Source organism: Bidens hawaiensis, unplaced genomic scaffold (genome assembly GCF_021521415.1).
Source record: "Bidens hawaiensis isolate Kalapana, Puna unplaced genomic scaffold, B.hawaiensis_p1.1 tig00028978_1, whole genome shotgun sequence".
Classification (NCBI taxonomy): domain Eukaryota; kingdom Viridiplantae; phylum Streptophyta; class Magnoliopsida; order Asterales; family Asteraceae; genus Bidens; species Bidens hawaiensis.
This window is the reverse complement of record NW_027494755.1, coordinates 44,645-72,178: the sequence shown is the minus strand read 5'-3', so window position 1 is coordinate 72,178 and position 27,534 is coordinate 44,645. Positions and strand designations below refer to the sequence as shown.

General features: G+C 34.2%; 2 protein-coding genes across 2 annotated transcripts; both read left to right on the top strand.

Moving 5' to 3' along the window:
* Nucleotides 1–5,768: 5,768 nt before the first annotated feature.
* On the top strand, nt 5,769–9,795 carry LOC143577936 (protein DETOXIFICATION 42-like). The gene is made up of 13 exons (XM_077061646.1): nt 5,769–5,907; nt 6,012–6,133; nt 6,357–6,638; nt 6,797–6,990; nt 7,073–7,208; nt 7,688–7,784; nt 7,863–7,963; nt 8,041–8,204; nt 8,915–8,986; nt 9,076–9,192; nt 9,268–9,363; nt 9,447–9,568; nt 9,636–9,795. The coding sequence occupies exons 1-13, from the start codon at nt 5,831–5,833 to the stop codon at nt 9,676–9,678; spliced, it is 1,623 nt and encodes a 540-aa protein (XP_076917761.1). The 5' UTR covers nt 5,769–5,830; the 3' UTR covers nt 9,679–9,795.
* Nucleotides 9,796–14,254: 4,459 nt separating this feature from the next.
* Nucleotides 14,255–17,571, top strand: LOC143577937 (protein DETOXIFICATION 43-like). Its single transcript, XM_077061647.1, has 13 exons — nt 14,255–14,399; nt 14,493–14,614; nt 14,740–15,018; nt 15,092–15,285; nt 15,480–15,615; nt 15,694–15,790; nt 15,890–15,990; nt 16,357–16,520; nt 16,597–16,668; nt 16,754–16,870; nt 16,959–17,054; nt 17,214–17,335; nt 17,441–17,571. The coding sequence occupies exons 1-13, from the start codon at nt 14,323–14,325 to the stop codon at nt 17,481–17,483; spliced, it is 1,620 nt and encodes a 539-aa protein (XP_076917762.1). The 5' UTR covers nt 14,255–14,322; the 3' UTR covers nt 17,484–17,571.
* Nucleotides 17,572–27,534: the final 9,963 nt, after the last annotated feature.

The window sequence follows — 27,534 nt, the reverse complement described above, 5'->3', positions numbered from 1 at the left end:
AGCCATAACATTCACCAAAATGATGGAAGAAGCACTACGGGCACGTATTTTGGTATTTGGTCTTCACCAATTACTTGGTTTTCTGAGAAATGGAATACGGTTGCACTCTCATCGTGTGGAGTTGAGTGCATGGCGGCAAGTGCAACCGCGTGTCAAGCGGTTTGGCAAAAGGAATTGATAAGCAAGTTGCTTGACAAGGAAATTCAAGCGGTGGTGTTAAGTATCGATAATACATCGGCAATAGACCTCGTTAAGAATATGGTCTTCCATGAAAGGATAAAGCATATTAAATCTCGGTTTCGCTACATTCGAGAATATGTTGAACGTGAAGAAGTAATTGTCAAGCATGCATGTTAGCAGTGCTAATCAATGTGCCAATATATTGGCAAAGGCTCTTGGAAGAATCAAATTTAACGAGTTGTGAGAATTACTTGGAGTGTTGAAGACTTGTTAGTTTCGAGTTCGAAATTCCGGTGGTGATTGTTGGGAATTTCGCTTTAGTGGGTTACTTGGCATGCAAGGTTAAGTAACGGGTTTTAAGGAGTGGATAATTAATTATTAAATATGATTAGATCTAATTGCATCATGTGGCGTCCCGTCACTATAGAGACCTTCGGTTAAAATAGGTGTAGTGAATGGAGACTCCTCTAATCATTAGTTCATTATTATTTTTATTTAAAAAACAAATAAGTAAATAAATCAACCACCAATCATTCACCACCAAACTTCCCCCATCTGACGCTTTGTGGGAAGCGATCTCCACCATCAAAGAGCCCAAAACGCCTCGGGGGTGGTGTTCCTGGGCGCTTTGGGGCTTTTTGGGTGGCAAAGCGCCCCACTAAACCTTGTCTTATGTCATATTATTTATCAATCATAATTGTAGTCTAACATGTATAGATTAGATTATAAATATTGCGGTAAGGTCATTGATTGTAACCGAGTGTTTGTGAAACTTTTCAATGAAAACGTGTTTGGGTGTTTTCCTATATACGTGTTCATGTTTGATCAATACTACTTGGTACCAATTACATTATTACGTACTTTTGACAATAACCTTTTTCGTTTCATAAAAGCGTTATAGTTATATTTCACGAGTTTATACACGCGACAAGTGTGGAAACAAAAATAAACCCGTGAATCAATGGAATTTGTGCCCGTAACAACACGTGTTATTCTTGTACATAATACATGTTACCTAGATGTATTTAAGCCTTGAAAAGAGGATGATAGATCTGACATGCATGATAATTTATTAATGTTGTACCATCCGTTCAAAAATTAATGTTGTACAACTAGTGTTTTATCGGCGGGACAGGTCAGTAAAACACAGACAGTGGTAAAACCCAAGCGTCGAGACGGTAAGTCTATTCGAATTTTGTTGGTTTCAGTTATGTACGTTATGAGATCAAAACTAAAACAAAAAATATACATAATAATTGAGGTGGACCAATAGGGTTGCGTCGTGCGGTAAAACTCACATCAGTAAAACCCGAGCGTTGTCAATCACGACCATTCAGGCGTTGTGTCAACACAAATTCGGTCGGTCTTCATCACGTTTGTTACGATACTGAAACTAAAACAAAAACAAATTTGGCATTCGGTCGGTTTTCGCTATGTCGTTACAGTACCGGAACTAAAACAAAATACAGTGAGTTTACATGAATTTGATCGGCTTGCATCACATTCGTTATAGTATTGAAACTAAAAAAAATTGATATTCGGCCAATTTTCGCTATGTCGTTACAGTATCGGAACTAAAACAAAATACAGTGAGTTTACATGAATTTGATCGGCTTGCATCACGTTCGTTATAGTATTAAAACTAAAAAATTGGTATTCGGTCGATTTACGTTATATTCGTTATTGTACGATAACTAAACAAAAAAAATGTCGGCAACCACTAAGGTGCCACCAAATAACCCAATAGGGGTCTTATGACACCAAAGTTGTCTTTTATACCCTATAATAATTCCCTTCAAAAAAATATCAATGTTATACGACATAAATAGTTTTGATACACATTTCAAAGCTTCTTGAAGAGCTAAAATGAAATTTGTTTCCGCTAATAACAAATTTTTTTACAATAAAGGAAAATATATCACTTGTAAACTCATTTAAAATTATGCGAATTAATTTGAAAGATATCTATTTAACGACATATACATTTTATTAACATGCAATATATGTAAGTTACATCTACGAAAAATATACATGATTGATTACAAACGAATTTTCATGTAAATAGACGATTACATAAATTGGGATACTATCTTATCGATGAGATCTACCCTCCTTGGTCGACGTTTATGAAAACGTTTTCATTTCCCATCGAGACGAATAAAAAGATGTTCAAGAAAGCTCAAGAGTTGGAAAGAATGGATGTGAAGCAAGCTTTCAATGTTCTAAATGGAAAATGTGGTATTCTAACGCATGCGGGATATGAATGTATAGAGTGAATTTTGTGTGCGTTTTGTTGCAAAACATGAATAGGATATGAGGTACCACCCGTATACATAAGAGATCATTCGATCGAGCTCATTCTTGACGATACCTTCCTTCCGAAGTTGATGGATGAAAAAATACATTATCGACGTCAATTTGATCTTGTGGATCATCTTGCAACTTTAAATCTGGCGCGTCTCGACTCGGGCGAGGAGTAGTTTAGTTTTATATCTATGTATTTTTTTTAATTATGTTTTCCTATTTTGTTGCATGTGATTAATGTGCTTTAAGGTAGTTAAGAGCATAAATGACATAAAAATGCTTGATCAATAGAACTTAGGATATGTACGTGAAAGGAGCATCCCTCTGGCCCTCTCTAAGCACCTTACTAAAAAATCAAAATAGTAGGTTAATTTTAGTTTATCAAAAATACTTTCATGAAGAAATAATAAAGAAACAATTATTTAAAAAGTTATTACAATTTTCATAAAAACAACACTATATATATAGTAGTAAATGGGATAGTGAAGGCACTACAGCATCGACCGCTGTTCCACACCAAGTGGAAGAGACTAGAGATCTCCATCTTACACGTATGTTTCTCTTCCTTAACTTCTTCCAACTTTTTAATGATATAAAAAAACAAACTTCTGGGTATTATAAAATTTCGATATTTACTATGATTCATTGATACATACTAATGTAGGAATTATAACTTATCATTCTTTTTTTTTTGTTGGTTGATAAGGATACTTCTCTTTTACTATTTTCTTTTTAACATACTTGCCGTTATAGAATTACTTCATGAGTACGGGTGTAAACTCAAGTCGCTTATATACTCATGATCGACTTCTTAAAGTCGATCTCAAACATAAATTGAAGCTCGTGTAATGAACAAGCTTCGTATATCGAGCTTGATTCCATGAACAAAGCTTTATTCCAAGAATATAAATAAATCATAAAAGCACAAGTGAATAACTTGTAGACAGTTTTAAGTTAGATTTCGGTTGCACCACGCCACCACCTATTCCTTGTTGCTACAAAGATTCATGTTGCATGTACAATATTCTGGTAACATTGCAATGAAACTCTATAAAAAGTCTTATGGACAAAGGGTAGTTGACACTTTGGTGATCAAGCAAGTATATGCTTATGAGATGTGTTAAATATGCATCCTTAAATCATGATCAGTAAAAGCTAATGTAAATGTATATGAAGATGGGGAGAGAAGGGCTCCTAGAATGAGGGGATAATTTCCCTTTGTTATATACAAAATAAGTCAAATCTAATGGTCTAATGTGACGTGGCTACAATATTAGAGAGACCATTATAGTTGTGTTTATGTTACGTAATTGGCTTTTTGGTTCAATAATGGCATGGGTGATTGTTTTGAGGCTTTTGATTGCTATGTTTAAGTTTAAAACATGACCTAAGAGGGTTTGGTTTTTCATAAGTGGTGGATGTCTTGCTTGATAGTAGGGATGAGCATTTTGTCCCAAATACCCGTACCTGTACTCTACCGTACCTATAATCTACCGTACCCGTACACGTACTCGTACCCGTACCGATTTAGCTTATTCGATACGGGTATTGGTACTCATTTTTGTTGAATTATGGTATGGGTACAATCGGGTACAGGTCCGGTACGGGTACATTTGGTATTTTGTACTTGTTTGGATTATATAAGGGTTTAACTGAGATTATTCATATTTAATATATTAAATAAATTCTCCAACTATATTATTATTGAACAAGTACCAAACGTTTCTTTAAAACTAAATAATATAACATCCAAGACATGAGCCAACAAACAAATCACTTAAAATCGGCGACCGAGTTAGGGTTCTTCAATACTATCTTATCATTAAACAAATGGCCAATTTGGTACTTGTACTAATTTGGTACCCGTCATGTACCTGCGTAAGTACCGATACCCGGACTAATTCAGGGTGTTTGTTACTTGTACCGGTACCGGTTTCAAGATTGTCGAAAATTTGGAAATAAAAAAGTAAAGTGGTACAAAAACGGGTATTGTACCAAAATACCCGTACCAATACCCGTACCCGTACTCGTACCATACCAAAAAATTTGGTACGAGTATTGATACGTGTTTTTATTGATTTTTGGTACGAGTGCAAACGGGTACGGATACAGGTACTGTCCCACACTCATCCCTACTTGATGGTATTCCAGGTGAGTCATGTATGAATAATCAATCATTATTAATAGTTGACATTCCATCTTAGAAAATTTAAGATAGTTCCAAACTAATGTTAATGCTAATTTTTTTCTATACTAAGTTGGTTTTGTTTTACAATGTTTCTGAATTAAAAGAAATCATATTTATACATTATTCACTACTTACTGTTTTGAGTTCATGAAACCCAATTTTATACTTTATTTAATAGATTATTTATATTTACTAAACTCGAAGTCGAACTTCAAGAGAGAAAATTTTGATGATATTGTAAATCTGGGGGCACTTGTATCGGCCATGCATTAACTCGAAACACTTGTCCTATATATGAGTTAGGACCTTCAGAAAATGACAAGTGTTCTAAATCACACAGGAATATACCTTTTTTGACATTTTATAACGCTAGCTAGAATATTCCATTCCAATTTATGAACCAAAATCGAATTTCTTTTTCAGTTCGAGTAATTGATCAAGCCGAATAAGAATTGTACTTTTATCTTTTACATGTATAATAAGTTACATTAAAAAACCAAAAATATTTAATAATTATTTTATTCACGAACAAATACGCATATTCACTTGTGAATGCGCTATAATATGTAATCAACGTAGAAATTGTTAAGCGCTAGTCGAGCGACAGAGGTCAAACAGGGCTAGCAGTTCGTCGCGATTTAATCAGATTGAAATTTATATGTAAATTTTCAAATACACACATATATATATATATATTTCAGTTTTGACCGACTTTGACCAAATAACAATTAATCATCCACTAGTCGATAGGCACATCCTAGCGATTGATTAGGATTAATCAGCGTCAAGATAGGATTTTTACAACCATGCATACAAGGAAATAATATTAGTGTAATTTTTAATAGTTTAACACATATATTCACTTGTAAATACAAGTATTCATCTGAAAAGTAGTTATTGTTTGCTTTTTCTAAACTTCAAATTTGCTTCATTTTTTATTTTTATTTTATTTTTGGTTTAGTTATTCGATCGAATGCGAATTTGTTTCGTCATAAAAGAACCATAAATCAAAGAAAATAAAAAAAAAACTGTAAACCATATATAATTTCTTATTTTTTACATAAAAACTTTCCTAATGTATTAAACAATTGTTATTATTGTTATATATATGAATTTATGTCAACTTTACAGTTTGTACGATAAATCTATCTTTCTGCTATGGAAGTGGACGGTATTTCAACTTCGACAGTCGCAAAATGGAACTTTCCGATCCTTGTTTTCTTCAAAGATTCTAGGTACTAATTATGTTCTAGCATTTTACCAAACAGCCATTTGTGTAGTGTAACATGCATGTTATTCAAGTAGTTATGTTCTTTTTCTATATGACTCGTTTTCATAGGATTGCACTCAAGTTGGACAAACTCGGTCGTGAAATACTTTCGGTTGCTATACCCGTGACCATGGCGTTAGCTGCCGATCCTGTTGCTTCTTTGATCGACACGATTTACATTGGTCGCATAGGTATGCTTTTTCGTAGCTCATGCAATTGACCCATAAATTGTCACAAACTATTATTTTCTTATAACACATCCACTACTTTTATTGGTAAACTAATAACGTACACAATTGTTCAATATGAGACTTGAACCATCAGCTTTATGAAAAATGATAACATTATATACATATTTTGGTACCATCCTATTAAAAGTTCACAAACTAAAAGTTTATGGTTATATACGTACAGGACCGGTGGAGATTGCGGCTGTTGGAATATCGGTCGCGCTTTTTAATCAAGTTTCAAAAGTCGCAATATTCCCACTTGTTAGTATTACAACGTCCTTTGTTGCTGAGGAGGAGACGATAGATAAAATCAACGCAGAGGCAATGGAGGCTGAGGACATGAAGAACGGTTATGTTGATAAAGTTGACACCAAAGGAGAAACGCTAGAGATTGTGCAAGCTGTAAAAGAGGAAAATGGATCGACAGAAAAGGACGAAGAAAAAGAGTCTGCTACGCTTGAAGACGGTACGCCTTTGTAGTTGATTATGCATGATCTAGACCATTGTCCCATTGTTGGTTTGTTTTAGTAGAGGTGGTAAACTCTTTATATAAGTTAGATGGAGTTTATTAAACTTCAATTTGTGATCCGTGTGCATTAGTCACTTACTTTTATCATTAATCAGATTCCAAAACGAGCCCAGCCAAGCCTACCACTAATACGGATGGTGTCACAAACGCACCAAACGCCAAGCTAGCGAAAAGAAATATTCCTTCGGCTTCAACCGCGTTGTTGTTCGGTTTGGCGCTTGGTGTTCTCGAAACACTCTTCCTAGCACTTCTTGCCAAACCACTTTTAAGTTTGACAGGCGTTAAACCCGTAAGTAAATTCTATTCACTCCTACAAATACGGGAAATGTGAAATATAAATCTATTTTCCCTCCACATTCAAATTTTGTAAGGGTTCTCCAATGTTAAAACCGGCATACAAGTATTTGACTCTCCGATCACTTGGAGCTCCCGCGGTTCTTATTTCTTTGGCTACTCAAGGAATCTTTCGCGGTTTCAAAGATACTAGAACTCCTTTATATGCCACGGGTATACCCTTACATCCTTTTCTTTCTTTCAGGGACAAAACCAAGGGGGGCAAGAGGGTCTGCCCCTCATTCACATGATTTTGTCGGATATATATATATATATATATATATATATATATATATATGAGTTTTTATAAGAAAAACATGAGTTGTACCCCTAGTTCTGATAGTCAGAAAAGATAATCATATGAGTTATGATGACTAAAAAGTTCTAGTTCTGCCGCCACCACTACGGACAAACCTTTTTTTTACAAAAATGGATTCTTTTAAAATGAGTTGAAGTTAGAAGGGTGGTTTCTTTTTGTTGGATTTTAAATAAGCGGCGACTTTAAATGAGAAGAAAACGAGTTAAATTCGTTTTTTGAGTTAGCAACCTTAATAATGTCATCATGTAAATTTGTAAAAATTTTTTTATTGAAAATTCAGTTGTGCTTGATCTCTACTGATTAATATTCCAATACACGTTGTGTTATCCTTCAGTTGCAGGCGATGTTGCGAATGTAATCTTGGATCCGCTTCTTATATTCACTTGCAAATTGGGTGTTAGCGGTGCAGCCATTGCACATGTTCTTTCCCAGTAACCACTCTATAAGATTCATATACTATATGGTGTCACACCTTGATCATGTGTCTAAACACCTTTTATCTTTCACAGATACTTGATATCATTAATTATGCTAGTCAGGCTGATGCAAAAAGTTAATCTACTGCCTCTGAGTCTTAAATCTTTGCAGTTCAGCAAGTTTCTTAAAAGCGGTACACTCAAAAACTTGATTCAGTACATTTATAGTTGTTGTCACCATAAAATTAACTAATACTTTTGTGCTTTGTAGGTTCCTTATTGTTGTTTCGAGTCATAGCAGCAACCATCCCCGTGACACTCGCTGCATCGTTGGCTACAAGATTGGGTGCAACAACTATGGCTGCATTCCAAATTTGCTTGCAGGTTTGGTTGACCTCTTCGCTTCTTTCAGACGGTTTAGCCGTTGCTGGACAGGTTAACACCCTACGTGTTACTTTTCTAAAGGGATGTTTTTGGCAGAAGTAGGTTGTTTAGGACTAGGGGTGTAAGAGCATGGAATTTACTAGGCTTGAGTTCAACTCATTTAACTTACAAAAGCTCGAGCTTGGCTTGTGAGAATTTATTCATGCTTTAGCTCAACTCGTGTATTGATTTAATAAACTTATATTCAATTATAATAATTTTTGCACATACTTTAATTTTAACAGAATACATACTATTTAGTTATTTTTGTCATAACTTTATATTATAATTATTATTATATAAGAATATATTTAATATAATAAGTAAAAATTTTAAAAATAAGAGGCTCGTTTAGGCTAGGTTCGATTCAAGCTTTTAGCGAGCCAAACTCGTGTTTACACCCCTAATTAGGAATGTGACTGATACTTGTAGGTGTTTTTTTAGAACTTCTACTTCTAGACAATTCGCTGGGGTTGCAAACGAACTCAACAAGTTCACTATTGTGGCAAGCTAATTTTTGTAAACTTAATTAATTTCCACAGTAGCAAACTGCACGGAGTATTGGAGTTCGCTTGTCTCATTAGCGAACTACCTAAAAGTACCATAATATAAAAAAGAAAGAAAAAAAAATACACCCTAGAAGTATCTTGATCCTAAACAACTTACTTCCACAAAAAAAAATTCCAAAAAAAAACCTACACTCACTGGCTCGAACTCTGTAGGCCATAATCGCTTCATCGTTTGCTGAAAAGAACTACAAAAAGGCGACATCAGCCGCAACCCGAGTATTGCAAGTACATGTCCAGTTTACGTACAGTTATCATCTTTTACCTACCACAATGATGATTCTAGTTATTTCTTGACGGAAAAAATGCTTTTGCAGATGGGAGTTGTTATGGGACTTGCAGTCACACTTTTAATAGGACTTGGTCTACAATTTGGTTCAGGTGTTTTCACCAAAGACATAAATGTTAAACACATCATAAGTATAGGTGTCCCGGTAAATATTCTTTCGATTCGTGTTTCTATTATTTTGATTATGATTATCAGGGGTTCATTTGATTTTGTTGTTTAGTTTGTTGCTGGCACACAAACAATCAATTCAATAGCATTCATATTTGATGGAGTTAATTTTGGAGCATCTGATTTCGCTTATTCTGCGTACTCTATGGTTCAAAATCTTGTCCTTTTAGTTCAAAAACAATGCCCCGAGTCTTATAACACGATTTCAATTATATTACTTTTCTTTGTTAGATCCTAGTTTCAATGGCGAGCATCGGATCATTATTTGGTTTGTACAAAGTTGCGGGTTTTGTTGGAATATGGGTCACGCTGTCCATTTTCATGGGGTTACGTGCTATAGCAGGCATATGGAGGTAACACTATGACTAGGACTATGACTATTATTATTATTGATTGATTGATTAATATTTTGGTTTGCAGGATGGGAACAGGAACAGGTCCATGGTCTTTTCTTAGGAAGTAGAAAGATAGTTTGTGATTGTAGGATTTTGATAATAAAGGAACAAGTTATAAACTGAGGTAGAATAATCTGGTTTGCCACTTTTTGTTTGTTATATTAAATAAAGATATATGACATTGTGTGTTATTAGTTAAATAATGATGGTAACATCCAGGAAACCTTGAGTTTTAAAGCCTTGTGTTTATACAAGAAGTTAAGTTTTTAAAGCCGGAAGTGAATTAATCACACACCAAGTCTTTATTAACCCAACTAGACTATTGACGCGTGTGTCATACGCGCACTAGGGCATGACAAAAAAACATATGAGCAGTGTTTGATAAATTATGTTACATCATACGAGTAGATTTTAAAACTTATTGATAATTTACATTAAGACTATGGAAATGAGATATTAAAGTTAATTATAAAGATATGCATAACTGGTTGAGGGTCCACTTGCAAATCCCCATAAAACTCCCTTATTTTGGGTACTCGTTACCCGATAAGGGTACGTTACCCTCAAACACTACCCGCATTACACCCCTCTCACCCTAAACGAACAGCGGTGTGAATTAAACATTAAAGTAGTGGGCCCAGTTTGGTCTGCTGCCTTTAGGTCTCATTAAACACATTAAATGTTCGGTTCAATCAATCCATTTTAATTCTAATTTGATCGGGGTCTACCGTTCAAGGTAAATATAATAATCCATTAAGAATTATGTGTATGAATTGAATTTGATTCATTGTTGCAATTGTACATTTATTTTACCAAAAACATTAGTTTTGCATAAGAGACTACAAAATTGTTGTTACTACCAGTTCAAATAAATACAACCAATACTTCAAAAGGTGTTCTCGTAGCTGCATCGTTTATAGACCATCGAAGCACTGTTGATTTAACAAAGTGTTCCTTAATTGTGTATGAATGATTCAGGCATGGGACTGGTTAGGTGGTTGAACCAATTACCCCGTTCGGTGGTCGGATCAGCCCGACTAGTCAACCAAATTAATAATGACGCCATCCGGTTCTTGAATATAATATTCAAATTTTAAGTAATTTGAATATTTTTATTTAAAATGACGTCATCGGTCATTGAATCAAGGATCTTAACAAAAAACCAATAAGGTGCTTGGTTTGTTGTTCAGTCTAGTTATGAAAACATTGGATACAACTATTGGGTTTGTGTCAACTTTCAGCAATTGTAGTGTAAGGAAAGACAATTAACAATGATTCTTAAATTCTCTTCCAATGATTATTACGCAACGATGGATAGAATGGACTCACATGGTTTGTGACCCGTTGGATGAAATGGATGGAGTTACATGGTTATTCCCAAGACTCGTTCTTGTGGGTGATGAAACATACTCGAGCAACACTGTTAAACTTGCCTCTTCACCAAATCCGAACTTTAACCTCTTTGCTTTCGATCCTATTATCTTATCTAACCTTGTTGGCACACTACAACACATGACATTCAAATGTTCCGATATTGTCTACATTTTTTCAAAAAAGGTTTTCTTTTCTTGTACTATCCTACGTTTTCTAAAAAGGTGTTTTATTTTCATGTGCGATCCTTCTGAATCTCATTTTCATGAAATGAAGTATGTTCTTCGACATTTCATGGTACCATTGATCAAGGTCTCGGTTTTTCCACATCTTCTATCCGGTAGACAGTTCCATCTATTGACGTAGATTGGTTTTGTTACCCTGATACTCTGTTCTATCTCCACGTGCCAGCTTCATGGTTCTCAAAACACCAGCACGCCGTGTCTCGTTAACCTTATTATTGTGGAATAAAGTTGCTTATTATGTTGTTGGATCATCATTGTTTCAAAATCTTCTTCTTGAATCATCATATTCTCTAACTTTTAAGATAATGTCATAATAATTTACTTGTCAAGTAACTTTGTTATAAACCCATCAAACATGTCCCGTCCCGCCATTTTTTGTAGTTGTATCTTCGCCATTTGCCACGATCTAATAATCCATAACCCTAAGAAAGCCACTTGCAGAGAAGATAAAGAAGAAAAGGTTCAACTGCCAACCTTGAAACTCGTATCACTTTGTAACGTGTGAAAATATAACTGGCTTATGTTATGAATAATGTTTTTATGTGAGACAAACTTAGTATTTAGTGTGTGTGTGTGTGTAATTTATCATAGGAAAATTTGCTATAAAACATATGAGTGACACCACACGTGCATACTTCACTTGTTTGTTATACTTTCACCCAATTTAAGTACTATTAGTTACACAAGTATGTTAATGGAATTAAACCAATTATATAATTTTATACCTTCTTAAGCTAAACATACATAAATCACTTATACATCATTTTTATACACTTTAACATGCCTACGAGGGTGACACTTACGTATATCACTTCTTTGTTATACTTTTACCCAATTGAAGTGTTATGATTACACAAGTTAACATATGAAATTAAGCTAATTACATCATTTTATACCATCTTAAGCTAAACATACTTAAATCACTTAAACACCATTTTTATACATTTCTTTAACGTTTCACACACACTATACTTTACCGCCTTCAATTCCTCTCATAATCACAATGCTGCATGATGGACACCAAGAATACGTTGTGGCGTGTCTGAAGATCGCACATTCATGCACTAATAACTCCAGTCGATGCGAATTCAAAACCCAAGGTACTACTCCATTACTTTTTGCAACAAAAGTTGTTCTAGGTGCAATGGTTACTTTAACTACACGATTGATCGACACTTGGCAATCTCAAAGATGAACAGAATTCTAGGATTAGTTTAACAAAAACTTTGTTTGAGTCCGATGTTATGTTTATGTTACTTTCATTTGAAGTTACATTGATTGATTATTTAAATTCAAGTTGAGGGTTACTTGAACCGGGGGTTATCTGGGGAAGAATTTATATGCATGTGACCATTTGTTTATGATTTGAGTACTAGGGTCCGATTTTCAGGCAGGCCCATCCATTTCTGACAGTTTCGCATAATCCATGAATTGAAACATTGTTTTGTATTGTAAGAAGTTGTTAATTAGTTAGTATTTTGGGGAATGTTGACTGAGGGAGGTGTATTGATTAAGGCTATTAGTTTAATTAAGAACTTGTGACATATCAGTCTGTTTTCATAATTAATCACACGTCTTTATACGAGTATTTTAATTGCATATGTGGTGAATTTAGACCCATATAAGACAAATGTCAGGCACTCCTAACTCTAAATATATAATATTGTTATAGCTTTCTAGAAATCTTCTTAACCGTGTTTGCGTTTTAACTTTTTATAAGTGAGCCATTTCATGTTTAAACTATGCAAATTGTTTATTAGTGGGATATAACATTACTCATTAACTAATCTTTTAGCAGGCGGTGTAGTAGTAAGCGTCTGGTTTTGTCTACCTCGTGTGTTTTTGGGTTAGAAAATTAAGGTTTGTAGGAGACTAATATGTAAAAACAACCAAAGTGATGAAGATATGTAAAAACAACCAAAGTGATGAAGATATTATGAAAGTTTTTCAATTTTTTTTCTTGAGAGAGAGGTTGGTGTGTAAAACAGATAAGAGAGACGCGACTTATGGTTGTAAATAAACCAAGTTTGATTAATTGTACATAGAGTAACGCCTCATGTACACGATGCACGTACACACATCTTGCGACTCAGGTTTTAGGACCTAAACGACTCAGAGCGTCTCATACTTTTTCAAACAAAGCACATGACTCAATTTGAATCCAGTTTGCATTGAAGGTGTGTCCTTTAAGGGTATTAGCATTGGTTATCAGTGTATTAGTGACAAATAAAAATAGAGTTAATTTATCACAAGTACCCCATACGGCATGTCGTATGCTTCCCACCTTTCTAAAATTACACCTATGCACCCTGATATTCACTCAACGGTAATACAAATGGTCATTGGAGTGAATAAAGGTTGGTCATTATGTTAATTTTTTTAGTGACCATAAACAATATCCTTATGCGGTGGTTTATTACTAGAATTTCACATTTGTTCGATCATATGTTTTTCATTGTTTTCACTATCAGTGTAACTAAGGTAGTAATGAATTTGTAACTTATGTTAAACATGATTAAAGTTTCATATTATAGTTATGTGAGTTTCACATAATGATATGTGCACGAGAGCGTATGAAAACCGAAATGTGGCCATGTATGGAGATCATAAAGGAACCTTCATGGGAAATTTCGCGTTGGTACCGCCAGTCAACAGGAGACTATGGTTGTACCTATATAACTTAAATGGTACTTTGACTAGGGGAGGTATTATGTGCTTTTACAACTTTTTAAATTCATGTAAATTTGTCATTAAGCAGTGTCCCCTCTTTCCGCTGTTACTTCTTGGCTGGTTTGTCATTGCTGTGATTCCTTTTTAATATTCCATAAAGGCTTATAATTCTAGTAAGTCCATATGCGAGTTGATCTATGTTGACATTTGTTGTGTTTTTTTCTTTTTGAAGCGTTTACATGAAACTTTAGCACTTTAACTTCTTGTGGATTGTCCGATTTAGAGCCGTTTGTATGATTTATTAATCCATTCTACTACAATATCTATAGCTGCATTGTAAAAATAAATGCTTAACACACACTCATGTATGCATTTTACAGGTTTTAGTTCTTCTAGAAGCTTCCACTGTTAATCCTTGTTGCTATTATGGCTGAGGATGGTAGTGTCGCTCCCATGGAGCGAAAATGGAAACATCCGGTTTTTGTTTTTTTCAAAGATATTAGGTACGTATTTTGTTATTTTAAAGATAATTCTTCTAGTCATGAGATCTCATACTTTGAGGCACAAATTTGTTAACTTGTTTATTATATTTGTAGACTCGTCTTCAAAATGGATTCACTTGGAAAGGAAATACTTGGTGTTGCTGTACCCGCAGCCATGGCATTTGCTGCAGATCCTGTTGCTTCTTTAATCGACACCGTGTTCATTGGTCATATAGGTACCTAAACAAAATAAAAACTTATGTTATAACTTATACATGTATGCAAAGTTACTTCCTTTATAAACATATAACATTCTGCATATTGTAATCTCTCAATTGATATATTATTTGCAATTGCATAGGCCCGGTGGAAATTGCTGCTGTTGGAGTTTCTATTGCTATATTCAACCAAGTTTCAAAAGTAGCGATATTCCCACTTGTTAGTATCACAACTTCTTTTGTTGCTGAAGAGGAAACTATAGAAAGACTGAACAATAAAGTAGCAAAAGATGAAAGCATTGTGAATAAAGACGAGACCAAAGAGTTTATGAAAGATGATAATGATGATGTGAAACTTGAAAACTTAGAAAACGGATCAGTTATAATAACAAATGAGCAAAAGGAGTTGCCACCAAAAGAGGGTGTGTTTTCAGTATTCATGATCTTACACGTGTCTTTATCGTGTTAACTTTTTAATTTTTTTTGTGTAATCAGGTTTCAATACGAGTCCATGCAAGCATATGACTGTAACTGAAAGTACTTCAAATAAGTTGAAGTTAAAGAAACAAAAGAGAAACATCCCGTCTGCATCAACCGCACTTCTGTTTGGTGCGGTTCTTGGTCTTCTTGAAACATTATTGCTAGTGTTTCTAGCGGAACCACTTTTGAGTTTGATGGGAATAAAATCTGTACGTGTTTTTGGTTGAAATTTTAATGAGTAGTTCTTAATTAATTTGTGTTTAGTATAATAGTTATGATTTAAGTATAGTTTTCATCTCTGGCACCAACTTTGGCTGAAATGGTTAAGAACTTAAGATAACAAATCATAGGGACAAAAAAACAAACTTAATTATTAATCATCATTTTTTTTGTATGATTACAGGGTTCTAAAATGCTATTACCCGCACACAAATATTTAACATTACGTGCACTTGGTGCTCCAGCTGTTCTTCTTTCATTGGCGATGCAAGGTGTCTTTCGCGGTTTCAAAGATACTAAAACTCCTTTATATGCGACCGGTAAGTCACGTTATATGGTCAAACATATTTTCTTCTTAATGATCAAAGTATCAAACATATTTTCTTGTTGTAATGCAGTTATAGGAGATGTAGCAAACATAATCTTGGATCCAATTCTTATCTTTGCATGCAAATTGGGAGTTAGTGGTGCAGCCATTGCACATGTTCTTTCCCAGTAATTTTTTCATATTATACACTACTGCAAAGTTCAAACTTATGAATTGAGTTACTTGTGACTTAACTAAAGTCATAAACATCTTTTATATTTGCACAGGTACTTAATATCAATTATCTTGCTAGTCAAGTTAATGCAACAAGTTGACCTACTACCTCCAACTCTCAAGGCTCTGCAGTTCAGTCGGTTTCTTAAAAATGGTAATCGATTTTCAACACTATATATATCTTTTTAAGTTAATTAAGCCTATAATCCCCGTGTTTTGGGTAAAGTAGCAGGTTTGGGTGCTAGCACTAACTTTTGTTAAGTGTTGATAAAATGACCAAAATGCCCTTGAATAAGACATCACCATCACTGCGGCATTTTGGTCATTTTATCTACACTTAACAGAATAGTTAACAGAAGTTAACGTTAATACCTGAACTTGTTACAAAATTAAAACGTACACTAACCCGAAACAAGCAAGTTTTCAAAGTTAGTACCCAAACCTGTTACTTTGCTCAAACCGAACGCACCATCAATGTAATCAACTTTTAAATTATCAAGTAACCTTAATATCTCTACAGGTTTGCTGTTACTGTTTAAGGTATTAGCAGCAACTAGTTGTGTAACATTGGCTGCATCCTTGGCTACAAGGCTGGGTGCAACGCCTATGGCTGCATTCCAAGTGTGCTTACAGGTCTGGCTGACATCATCACTTCTTGCTGATGGGCTGGCAGTTGCTGGACAGGTAATAATGCATTAATGCCAATGCCTTGTTATTATATTCTTAATAAACTATAAATTCTAAACAATATCATTTGTAGGCAATAATTGCTACATCATTTGCTGAAAAGAATTACGAGAGAGCGACATCAACTGCATCACGAGTGTTACTCGTGCGTTGGTTTAACATTTTTCGTTCAAATGAATTCATATCGTCACTATCTTCGGTTTGTTAATATGAATTATTGTGATTTGCAGATGGGATGTGTGATGGGTGTGGGACTTGGTGTTTTTATCGGGCTCGGGTTGCAGTTTGGATCTGGAGTTTTTACAAAAGATATAAATGTTAAACATATTATCACCATAGGCCTCCCGGTTTGTGTCCATTTTTTATAACCTGAAACTATTAAAAAGTTAACTTTAAGTAATGTCTTCTCACTGTTCCTATATTTCCTACAATCAGTTTGTTGCTGGAACACAACCAATCAATTCAATAGCATTTGTATTCGATGGAGTTAACTTTGGGGCATCCGATTTTGCGTATTCTGCATACTCCATGGTTACACTTTTGCTACAAAACACCATTATTTTTGTTTATATTATATCTAGTTTTGTTCTCACAATGATTTAGTTTTCTGTAACGAGCCCCTCACGTATATATACATATATGTATGAGTGTGTATATATATAATTTTATTTATACTAGTTTGTTTTTTAGATCATAGTGGCAATTGGGAGCATTGGAACATTATTTGCTCTATACAAAGCTGCGGGTTTTGTGGGGATATGGGTGGCTCTATCTATATTCATGGGCTTACGGGCGATTGCAGGCATATGGAGGTACCCTTTGATGAATTATAATTGTTATTATTATTTCATGATTTTAGAGATCTTAGTAAAAATAAACCTGTTGATATGATGTAATTATTGATATTGTATTTACAGGATTGGAACAGGAACAGGTCCATGGTCTTTTCTTTGGAACTAGAAGACATATATGCTTGTTGCTTGCTATAATAATATACCACCTTTGTTTCTTGCTTTTAGTATCAGTAGATTTCATATCATGTGTCATAAATAACATTTATTCAATTTTCCATGTGAGTTACGTTGCATATTTTATTTATTTCAATTTAGGTGATTATTAGTTTATGATGGAATAAACGTGTTGGTGTAGGCCTTTCTTTTATTTTATTAATTAATTTATTTAGGTGGTAAAAGATTTAAAAAATACAGCGTTTATTATTTATTGTTTATTGTAAATTGATAAAAGATTGATATAGTTTGATTTTTTATAAAGTTACACAATTTAATGTGTTTAAATTAAGTTGTTAAAAAGTATAGCCAAATACACGGGGAAATAGATTACAACCATTTCTCGTGTGTTATAACGTTATATCATAACTTGAAGTGAAACATATAGTCATGCAAGTAGTAGCAGTGAGTCACTAGCGGAGGTAAGGCGATACTTTTAATAAGACTCATGGCACGAAATTATGAATTAACACTACTTTACGTAACGTAAAGTGTGCATCCAAAATGTACATAGTACTCATTTTCAACCTATCTACATACGGATAGCGTAGCGTTTGATACGATTGGAATATAAAGACGTCTCTCAAAACTATAGTGTAGCATATTGAACCCCACCAACAACCTCTTATTGCTAACAATTTACAAGTGTTATAGGCTGAGAGTTCATAAAATAAGACATGTCACCACTTTGCATGAGTAGTTGATCTTGAACTACAAATTAACCATGAGCAACGATTGATCTATGATACTAAAAACCTCTAATAATATTTTAGTGTCTTCCGTATCTAATATTTTATTTTGCACTAGTCTCCAACAAACCTTACAAACATCAATACATAATGATATTTCTATATGTGTTTTTAATCTTTATCTGTTTAAATAGTGAAATTGTCTATGGCATTCATGTTCTTATATAGCAAATAACGTTTTGTCATTACCAATACTCATGATTCAAGGAGTTATGTGAGCTTTGATGTGTTTTTCAAAGTATTAATTATGTTTAGGAATTTGAAATTGCTTCTTTAAAGTAATCATGTTATGTATAATCACTTTAATCATGTTTATAATACGAGCTACATGAAATTTTAATTAAAATATGTATGTATAGTTAAAATTAGGTAAAAGTTGATCAATAAATTAAATAAATTAACAAAACAGGTAAACGTCTGAAACCTAACTATTTTAGGCGCCACTACTTATATTAAGCAACATAGCTTCCTTGGGCGGCTCCACTAGCGCCAAGGAAGTATTTCCGGTATTACAAACAAAATAAGCGGGCACGTATAAATGTGCCCTAGATGGGCACAGAAATAACCAAAAGTGAATAATAAGGCTAAGATAGTACCTTGTCTGCCAATCTTTAATTTAAGGTGCATTGCAGACTTTGTGAGGCACCCTCCTAACTCAAGCAAGCCAAATATCAAGGCAACTTTCTAAGCGAGCTACAAATATCGTGGCTAGTCTATGGTGGTGCATGTCAAAGTTGGTTGGGCTATGAAGTTTCCTGGCCAATTATGTCACACCCCAGCCTACGACAGAAATGTCGGGACACAATTGATTGCATAATAGCTCGCAAGATACTATTAATATTAACGTGACAATATCCAATTATTTGAATTCAAATAATCAAAGTACATCACAAATTCAAAACAAATTTATTTATCCAAACAAAACATCAAAATAAATTGTTTATTTCTTCATTATCCTAAAGTCCATTTCTACTCATTTGTCTTCGCTTATATTATTAAAGTACCTGCAACATGTATAAAATAGATATTTGATCAACACAAGGTTGGTGAGCTAAATCACAGCTTGATATAATAATAATAATAATAATAATAATAATAATAATAATAATAATAATCTAATTCTCATGCGAATGCGTATTCACAACAATTAATTGCAACAATAACAAATAAAGTCTGTGTATCTTGACACTAAGTCAAGCTACTAAGACGGGCGTAAGATCTTACTAACTTACTAATGAGGATGAGGATGAGGTCACCAACAATAAAAAACAATAAACAGTTAACCACATTACATGTAACAATGAATTGAGCACTACATGTAAACACATGTATTAGAATTGTGGACGTGGATGATAAATAATAACAATAATGAGGTTTGTAATATACATGTCCCCAAAACAATAAAAATATAATGGGGTGTGGTTACTCACCTTAGAATGTCAAAGAGCGAGAGAAAAATAAATAATTAAAGAAGATTGACTTAAGCGAGTTGACCAAACCGAACCTGAGAATACCCTAAAATTTAAATTAATAATCCAAAGTCAAAATTAAACTAAACCAAACAAGAATCACTAACAAAATCTGAGATTTAACGTAACAATAAGAAAATCAAAACTTAAACTAAAGCAATTGTTCGGTTCGTAGTCGGTCCGAATGTCAATATGAGATCGGATTCAGGTCCAACATGTACAAAACATAATTACATACATAAATCATTCAAAATTAATAAGCTAATTCGGGTCAATTCATGGTGTAATTGAAAAGCCCCAAACTAGTTCATAATATAAGCCCTAAATTGAATCTGATTCAATTGAACATAAAATCGCTCAAATCTATTGAAATTAGATGAGGGGTTTCGTTCAAGGGTTGATAACTAACAATAAAAACCAAAACTTACCCGAGAATTGGATAATAAAGTAGATGAAAATAAGATTGAAAGACCCCTTTGACTTTTGAAAGTCAACCCGTGAAGAACAAATTGATTAAACCTTGAATTCGTGAAGGAGAGTGAGGATAATGAGTTATGTAGCAGACAATGAATGATAACACGCCTTTGTTTATATATGAAACGGATTAAAGAAAATATTTTTTCATTAAAAGTAAAAGAATAGTTTGAGTAAAAAGTTTATGCTATGAATGAATCTCTTAAGTTATTTTATTTTATAGTTACATAGATGTATGTATTAGCTAGAAGGGTAAAGTTAAAATACAAAATAAGATAAAACTGAGAATTGTGAGAATGATTTTTTACCACACAAAAAACCCCTTAAAAATAAATTCAAAAATAATAATAACAAATCATAACTCAAAATATAAATAAAGAAACGAAAAAATTTTAAAAACTAAAGGTTTACCCCATCATTCCCGTTCAAAGACATTTGACGAAAAGACACGATGCCGAGATCAAAGACACAGTGACGAAAATGAACAAAAGACACAATTATAACTAAAAAAGACACAATAGATCGCAAAATATAACACAATGCTGAACAAAATATAACACAATGTTGAGTAATATTACACAATATCAAGAAAAAAACACAATGTCAAGAAAAAAAGACGATCAATGATGAAAATAAACACAAAACACATTGATTTTTTTCACTCACCATTGTGTCTTTTTTTAAGAACGAGAAAGACGTTGGAAACATTTTGTGTTTTACTTTTTTCATTTTTTATTAAATTTCTAGTTATGATTTTTTTATTAATTTTTTTTAAAAAAATAAAGGTTTTTTGTGGCGGTATAAATCATTTTCATCCTTCTTATTTTCGTTTCACTTCGTAGAATAACTTGATCCTTAGGCTAAGGGGTATGGGTTAATGATTAACCTCACTGGTCTAACGTGGCTGCCTAAGTGGCTCCCCTCACGCGAGGGGTCTCCCCGGACCACCGCCCCGCCCAAAAATCGGTCATGTGTGGGCCCTCTCTTAGATGTTGGCAACGGTCCAAATTTAAAAAAATATATATATATATTTTTATTATATTTTAAAATCCATTTAAACCATTCTCAAACCATTTCAACCATTCTCAAACCATTCCTACATATTTTAACCAAAACCATATAATTTAAATCAAAAAATCAAAATGAATGATTCTTCTTCATCTTCATGCGACGAAACATATTTTTTCTACATGCAATGGAGTTTACGATCGAACATATTTTATTTGGTGACGACCAAACATCGCCTCGTCTCACAAGAAAAGCTCGGTTGAATCGAGATCGTAAAGGTACGCACGACCGTTTGGTAGCCGACTACTTTGCCAAAAACGCAACTTACACATGCGAAAGGTTTACCCCGTCATTCCCGTTCAAAATTTAACGAAAATACACGATGCCGAGATCAAAGACACAGTTGATGGGTGTCGAATCCAGCAAATAAAATAAACCAACTTAACACACTAAAAATAGTATAAGCGAAAGTAAGGTTCGTGTCCTCAAGGATACAGATTAACTAAATTATACCAAAAATATTTCAGGTCCAGACACGATTGTTTTAAAAGGGGGGTTTTGATTTAAACTTGAAATTAACGAGAACAAATTTAGAAAAGAAAAGTGAATTCAAATATATAAAAACTAATTCCAACACTAAGGCAATTACTTGATTTAATTCTAGCTTATGATCATTAACAATTATGGTGCAATGATTTTTAATTAAATGGTTTGTATCAATACTAGACGTCACGCCGTTCGGACATCCACTCTATCTAATGTCTAACCACACGTTGTTCGGTGATTAGAGCCAACCCGCTACTCCAATCTCACGCCGTTCGGATCTTGGTGTGCGGGTTGCGTGATAGAAGTATCGATTATAATCAAACACTCACGCCATTCGGAGTGTTTAACTAGATCATATGACTCTATAATAATTTTGGGTTCATAGACAAACTCAAAACATTATTTGTTCCTTTTATCAAAACTTAAAATCTGATTAGGATTTTAAATCTTAATGAACTTTATTAGAAAAATTAATAAGTTGATCAGGTTTATTAACAATCTAATACATACCGGAATGGAACCGGGTTAAAGATCAAGAATCACACAAACAAACCAATTAAAACAAATCACACAACTGTTTCACATGAGTTTCGAATTAAAATCAAAATACCATAGTGTTGAAACTAAAATTGATTTAGCCGGACATAGTTGCTAAACCAATCAACCAAAATCTGATAGAAAACATAAACTCACAAAACCAAAAAATAGTAATCTTCTTCTCTTCGCCCTCTGTGCTCTCTGCCGTCCAAAGAGATCCTCCTCATCTCTAATTGCTTATTCTCTATTTTTCTTCTTTCCATCCTTATCCATTAGTTTGAACTTTTGATGTGATGGCCCATTTTTCTTAACAATATTCACGAGAGAATTGGCAGAACAAAAGTTTATTTCTAGTATTATTTCATTCTTTTTTTTAGCCTTTAGTCAAATTAACTTGGACACCTTATAGATAAAAATAATGGCTTGAGGCTTAGACTTGTCAATCAATAGCATCTCGTTAAATCATGTTCAGCATAACCGCAACGCTCAAGGTCGTTCCTTTGATGATTAATCATCTCTCCAATCCCATAATCGCCTCTCGCAATCCCTCCCCACCTACATAATGATAAAAACGATCCAAAGTAGATTCCACTTCACAAAACAAATGTTTCACAAAATAATGTGATATATGTATAATAAATGCATTATATATGGCGAAAATTGAGTGTTTAAAGTGTTATAAAACGTGCCGAAAATGCAACTAACAAATCTCCCCAAGCTTAAACCTTTCCTTGCCCTCAAGGAAGTCAAGAATATAAATCTGGAATTAAAAAATGCTGGGGATTTTTTTCTTTTATTTTTCTTTCGGACAAACATATGCAAATATTTATTTATTTATTTTTTAAACCCTTTTATGTACCAGAAAGATTTGTAATGAGATCATAACTAGCATGTCATTTTTCATTCATTTGAGTCCAGGAAGTACCGACACATGTTATACGATTCTTAATATTATGTGTCCCTGAAAAAGTCTGATGCAGTTGGATCAGAATCGAAAAATTCAGTCTTAAAAACATATAGGTTAATTTTTAAAGCTTAGAAAAACGCAAAAACCGCGATCACCGATATTGTTGTCCACTTAAACCCATGTTTTAATCTCTACCTGGACAAATATGATCCGACATTAACATTACTCAGTGGTTTACACAATTAAGACCCGCTTATTTTCAGCTTTCACCGGACCAGACCACCCCAACTTGACTTAAACCTCAAAATTAGCAAATTAAAACTTTTGCTGCTTTATTTTTTAATGAATAGTTAAGACGATCAAGGGTATTGTTTATCCACCTAAGCTTAAGCATCAAAGTCTACCAAGCAGCCATTAGATACGATTAAGGTTCAATTAATTAATAGCTAGTGTTCCCCACAACATGACATACCCCCGTTATCAAGCAATACACCGAACCATTACCATAGGTGAGTATACAAAATTTCATCTGTAGGGATTACATGTGGCGTGTCCCTTGTGGTCCGTTTCTTAATGGTAATGAGACGCGAGCAAGGGGACCCCGCATGGCTAACAGCGTGGATGATCAAGTCTGTAATGTATTTTTACTTTGTACTTTTTGTGATCATGTTTAAAGACTTATGTGGCAGAAAACTGCGAGTTTGCTCTTTTTTAGCTTTATTTTAAATATTCACAACTCCACTTAGGAATTGTGAATACCCAGATGAATAGTCGGCATACAGACCCATAGTCTCCGGACCCGGGGCATCCCATCAATACAAGATTTAAAGTTATAGAACCATACGCCAATGATGTGTAAAACACTAAAGCTAAACAGTTTAAGATTTATATCACAGGCTACACGGCATACTCTAACGTTAAACCTACCCAAGCATCATATGATAACGTATTCAAATTTTAAAACTTTATAATATTTTCACTTTTCATACCAAGAATTGAGGCTTGAGTATGGCCTGACCTTTCATTACTTATCTTCCACGGACAAAACGTTTTACCCACAAGAGATTTCCGACCCATTTAATCAAATTGCCCTTTTATTTTCAAGGCTGAGCCTACCGACACATCCCAAGTTAAGTGTGTTTTCTTTTATTTATCTCATATTATTAGTAATTTGAAAAACCAATTTTCGATAAATATCATCATCTCCCACTTTAAAGCAAAAAACTATATTCAAGGAACATTTTTAAAACATTTTTCATTTTTTTAAACAAATATGGTACTAATGCAAATTATATACAACTTTAAATGCAATGCATGAAACGAAAATACCTTTTTAATCTCCCCAAGCTTTAAGATTTAGCATCGTCCTCGATGCTTGAAGTGAGGTGTGAAACGGAACTACTGAAGTGGCAGGAGCGGTCCGACTTGAAAAATATTTCTACAAACGAATAGCCGATGATGGCGAAATGGTTCAAACCAATCCTTCGTCTCTACCCATGCTTCCACAATTTATCCAACAATAGTCACTTGGTCTCTAACCAAAATCATCAAATTGCCCAACTTCGAACATATAGACTACAAACTCAACCAACAAACTTGATGCATATAGATTTTAATTTAGTTGACTTTTAGCAATTTGTGTAATATTGAATTTAACCAACAATTTCATAATTAACTGTTTAGCAAACTGGTTAAAAACAAATAGTGACAGATAGGTTGGTTCTCAAATTAATCTTCAATCCTTAGGTAGGGGTGAAGGCGTTGACAAAAGGTTGGTCGGAGGTAACTCAGACGGGTGAGGGAGATAGAAACTGTCACACCCTCAAAATCCACTAACGGAGTTTTACCGTCAGAGGGTGTGAACTGGCAGGATCGGAATCATCAGTTATAATCAAACCATAAATTAAAGTTTCAAAACCATGAAAACGTTTACGAGTAATTTAAATGCGGAAGCGTAAAAACCTTTAATCAAAAGTTACGTCACGCAGGACGACTTAAAACCAAAGATAATCGTTAAAAATAAGTTTGCAGGACAAAAGCGTTTTCAATCAATGCATGTTCCTAAACCGCGCGCCCGCCTCGGCTACCTGAGAATAACATACTAAAAGTGTTAACACAAGGTTGGTGAGTTCACAAGTTATATAAAATAAATCGTTTAGCGTTTGCGTTCAGCGTTTTACGTTAAGCGTTTTGCGTAACCACGTTACGGCGTTTTGCGTTAAGCGTTTTGCGTAACCACGTTACAGCGTTTTGCGTTAAGCGTTTTGCGTAACCACGTTACGGCGTTTTGCGTTAAGCATTTTGCGTTACCAGATAGTGTTATGTCAAATTATATATCGATAGGTAGCTAGTCTATACAACAAGTATTACTAAGTGTTCGACACCGAAGCTGACTCGTTTAGTAAGTGCCTTGTCACCAGGTCCTCCAGACCATGGTACGTGTTAGCCAAAATTACACCCGCTCGACCTCCAGTCGAGTTTAGCGTTGGGTGGGGTTTGTCAAACCCAGTAGTACTACTCAACAGTGACTCGCTATTCTAAATATTAACCGGTTCGATGTGTAGGACTTCAAATATTTCGTTTGCCACTTAGCCTTTACAAGTGATATATAATTTATAACAAAATCTTAAATGCGTTGTGGAGTATGTTATCTCCCCCAAGTGAAAAGCGTTTGAAAACAGTTTAAAGAGGGGAAAGTGAAACTCACTGTTTGCGAAGAAATTCCCAAAATAAATCACCAAGATGCGCGTCACCGAAAAACTCTCTCTAACGTTCTAAAACAACAAAGAGATTTTTCTAAGTGTCGGAATATTATCGAGTCTCTAGACCCGGCACATAATACCTATGCACATAACATGTTTCGTGTTTCGTTCGTGAATCGTGTGTGACTTTAACAAGTGTTTTTGTGACACATCACATGTGTAAGCAATCATATACGTGTCATGTATTCATAACGTACATTACTAGCAATTTTTCCCGGAAATGGCATTTTGGTTAACAAATAACAATTAACTAGCCATTATTCCCCATAAGGGCATTTTGGTCAAATTATGACAATCAATTAGCAGTTATTCCCCGCAAGGGCATTTTAGTCAAAACATGACAATTATCTTGCAATCATTCCCCTCAAGGGCAATTTGGTCAAAACACGATAATAAATTAGCAAGTTTCATATTTCATGCATTTTCACAAAACTCAACAGCTAGTTTCACCGAGACAGAAATCCTACTAGAAAGATTGTACTACTTCACCGATCATAGCATGTAAATTAATTTACCAAAAATCATCACAGAAGCACATATGTCTTAGGTTTCCAAAACATATTTTATTACATTTTTATTCTTCATAGTTTTCTCACAATCATCAAATCATTACAGCAAACTCATAACAGTCAGATTCATGCACAACAGAATGTTATTTGCAATTCCCGTTAAACGAAAACTCCAATAAATGCAAGACCACTTGGGTTTGGTTCCTAACTCAATGAGTCAACTTCCAGAAGTGGAACCAACCCAATTGGTCTCGTAGTTTATGAGATACAACATTTAAAACATAACCTAACAGCAGGTCTAACAGCTCAGCTTTGCACAACGTTTTTGTAAAATCATAAAAGTTAACTTCTACTTGTCCAAAAATTACAAACTTATACTTTATAGAAACTAGACTCAACCTAGTTTACTGCAGTACCCACAATCTCAACCAACTTTCACGTTTACACTTCGTTACAGTCACTTAAACATCGTATACACATTCTGTCCAGAATCTGTTTGCATCCAAACTCAACATAATAACAATCTATGAACTATCATGCATCCATATAACCCTCTAGACTCCATAAACACCATCCATGCACATCAATTTCACATTACATACAAGATTAGGGTTTGTGTTTGAACTCAAATCAAAGACACAACAATCACCATACAACAAGATTCAATCTAGTTATCAAATCATCATCCAAATAACAACAATCATGTTAGCTATGTACATACTCAAAATCGGCAGCCTAGGGTTTGTGGTTAACCCAACAAACATCAAAATCAAGCAACAAGAATGTAAGGGATGATCAATTATACCTTCCTAGCACCTAGTTCTTCAATCAAACACTTGATTTGATGGTTGAATGTGTGTATAGAGTGGACGGCAGCCAAGGGTTCACAAGGGAAGGAGGCCGATCGGACTTGAGGTTAATAATAAGGAGTTAGGGTTAAGTTATTAAGGTTATATTTATAGACATACAAGTTACACTCAAGTCCCTCCACTTCCAATTGTTGTTTTTCTAACTTAACTAACTTAGTTCTTGTTTCTTGTCTA

Coding starts and splice junctions, on each gene's coding strand:
- LOC143577936 (XM_077061646.1), top strand. CDS start 5,831: ATGGAAGTGGACGGTATTTCAACTTCGACAGTCGCAAAATGGAACTTT. Junction 8,205..8,914: donor GTTTAGCCGTTGCTGGACAG/GTTAACACCCTA, acceptor CGAACTCTGTAG/GCCATAATCGCTTCATCGTT. Junction 9,193..9,267: donor TCATAAGTATAGGTGTCCCG/GTAAATATTCTT, acceptor TTTGTTGTTTAG/TTTGTTGCTGGCACACAAAC.
- LOC143577937 (XM_077061647.1), top strand. CDS start 14,323: ATGGCTGAGGATGGTAGTGTCGCTCCCATGGAGCGAAAATGGAAACAT. Junction 15,791..15,889: donor ATTGCACATGTTCTTTCCCA/GTAATTTTTTCA, acceptor ATATTTGCACAG/GTACTTAATATCAATTATCT. Junction 17,055..17,213: donor CGTATTCTGCATACTCCATG/GTTACACTTTTG, acceptor TTTGTTTTTTAG/ATCATAGTGGCAATTGGGAG.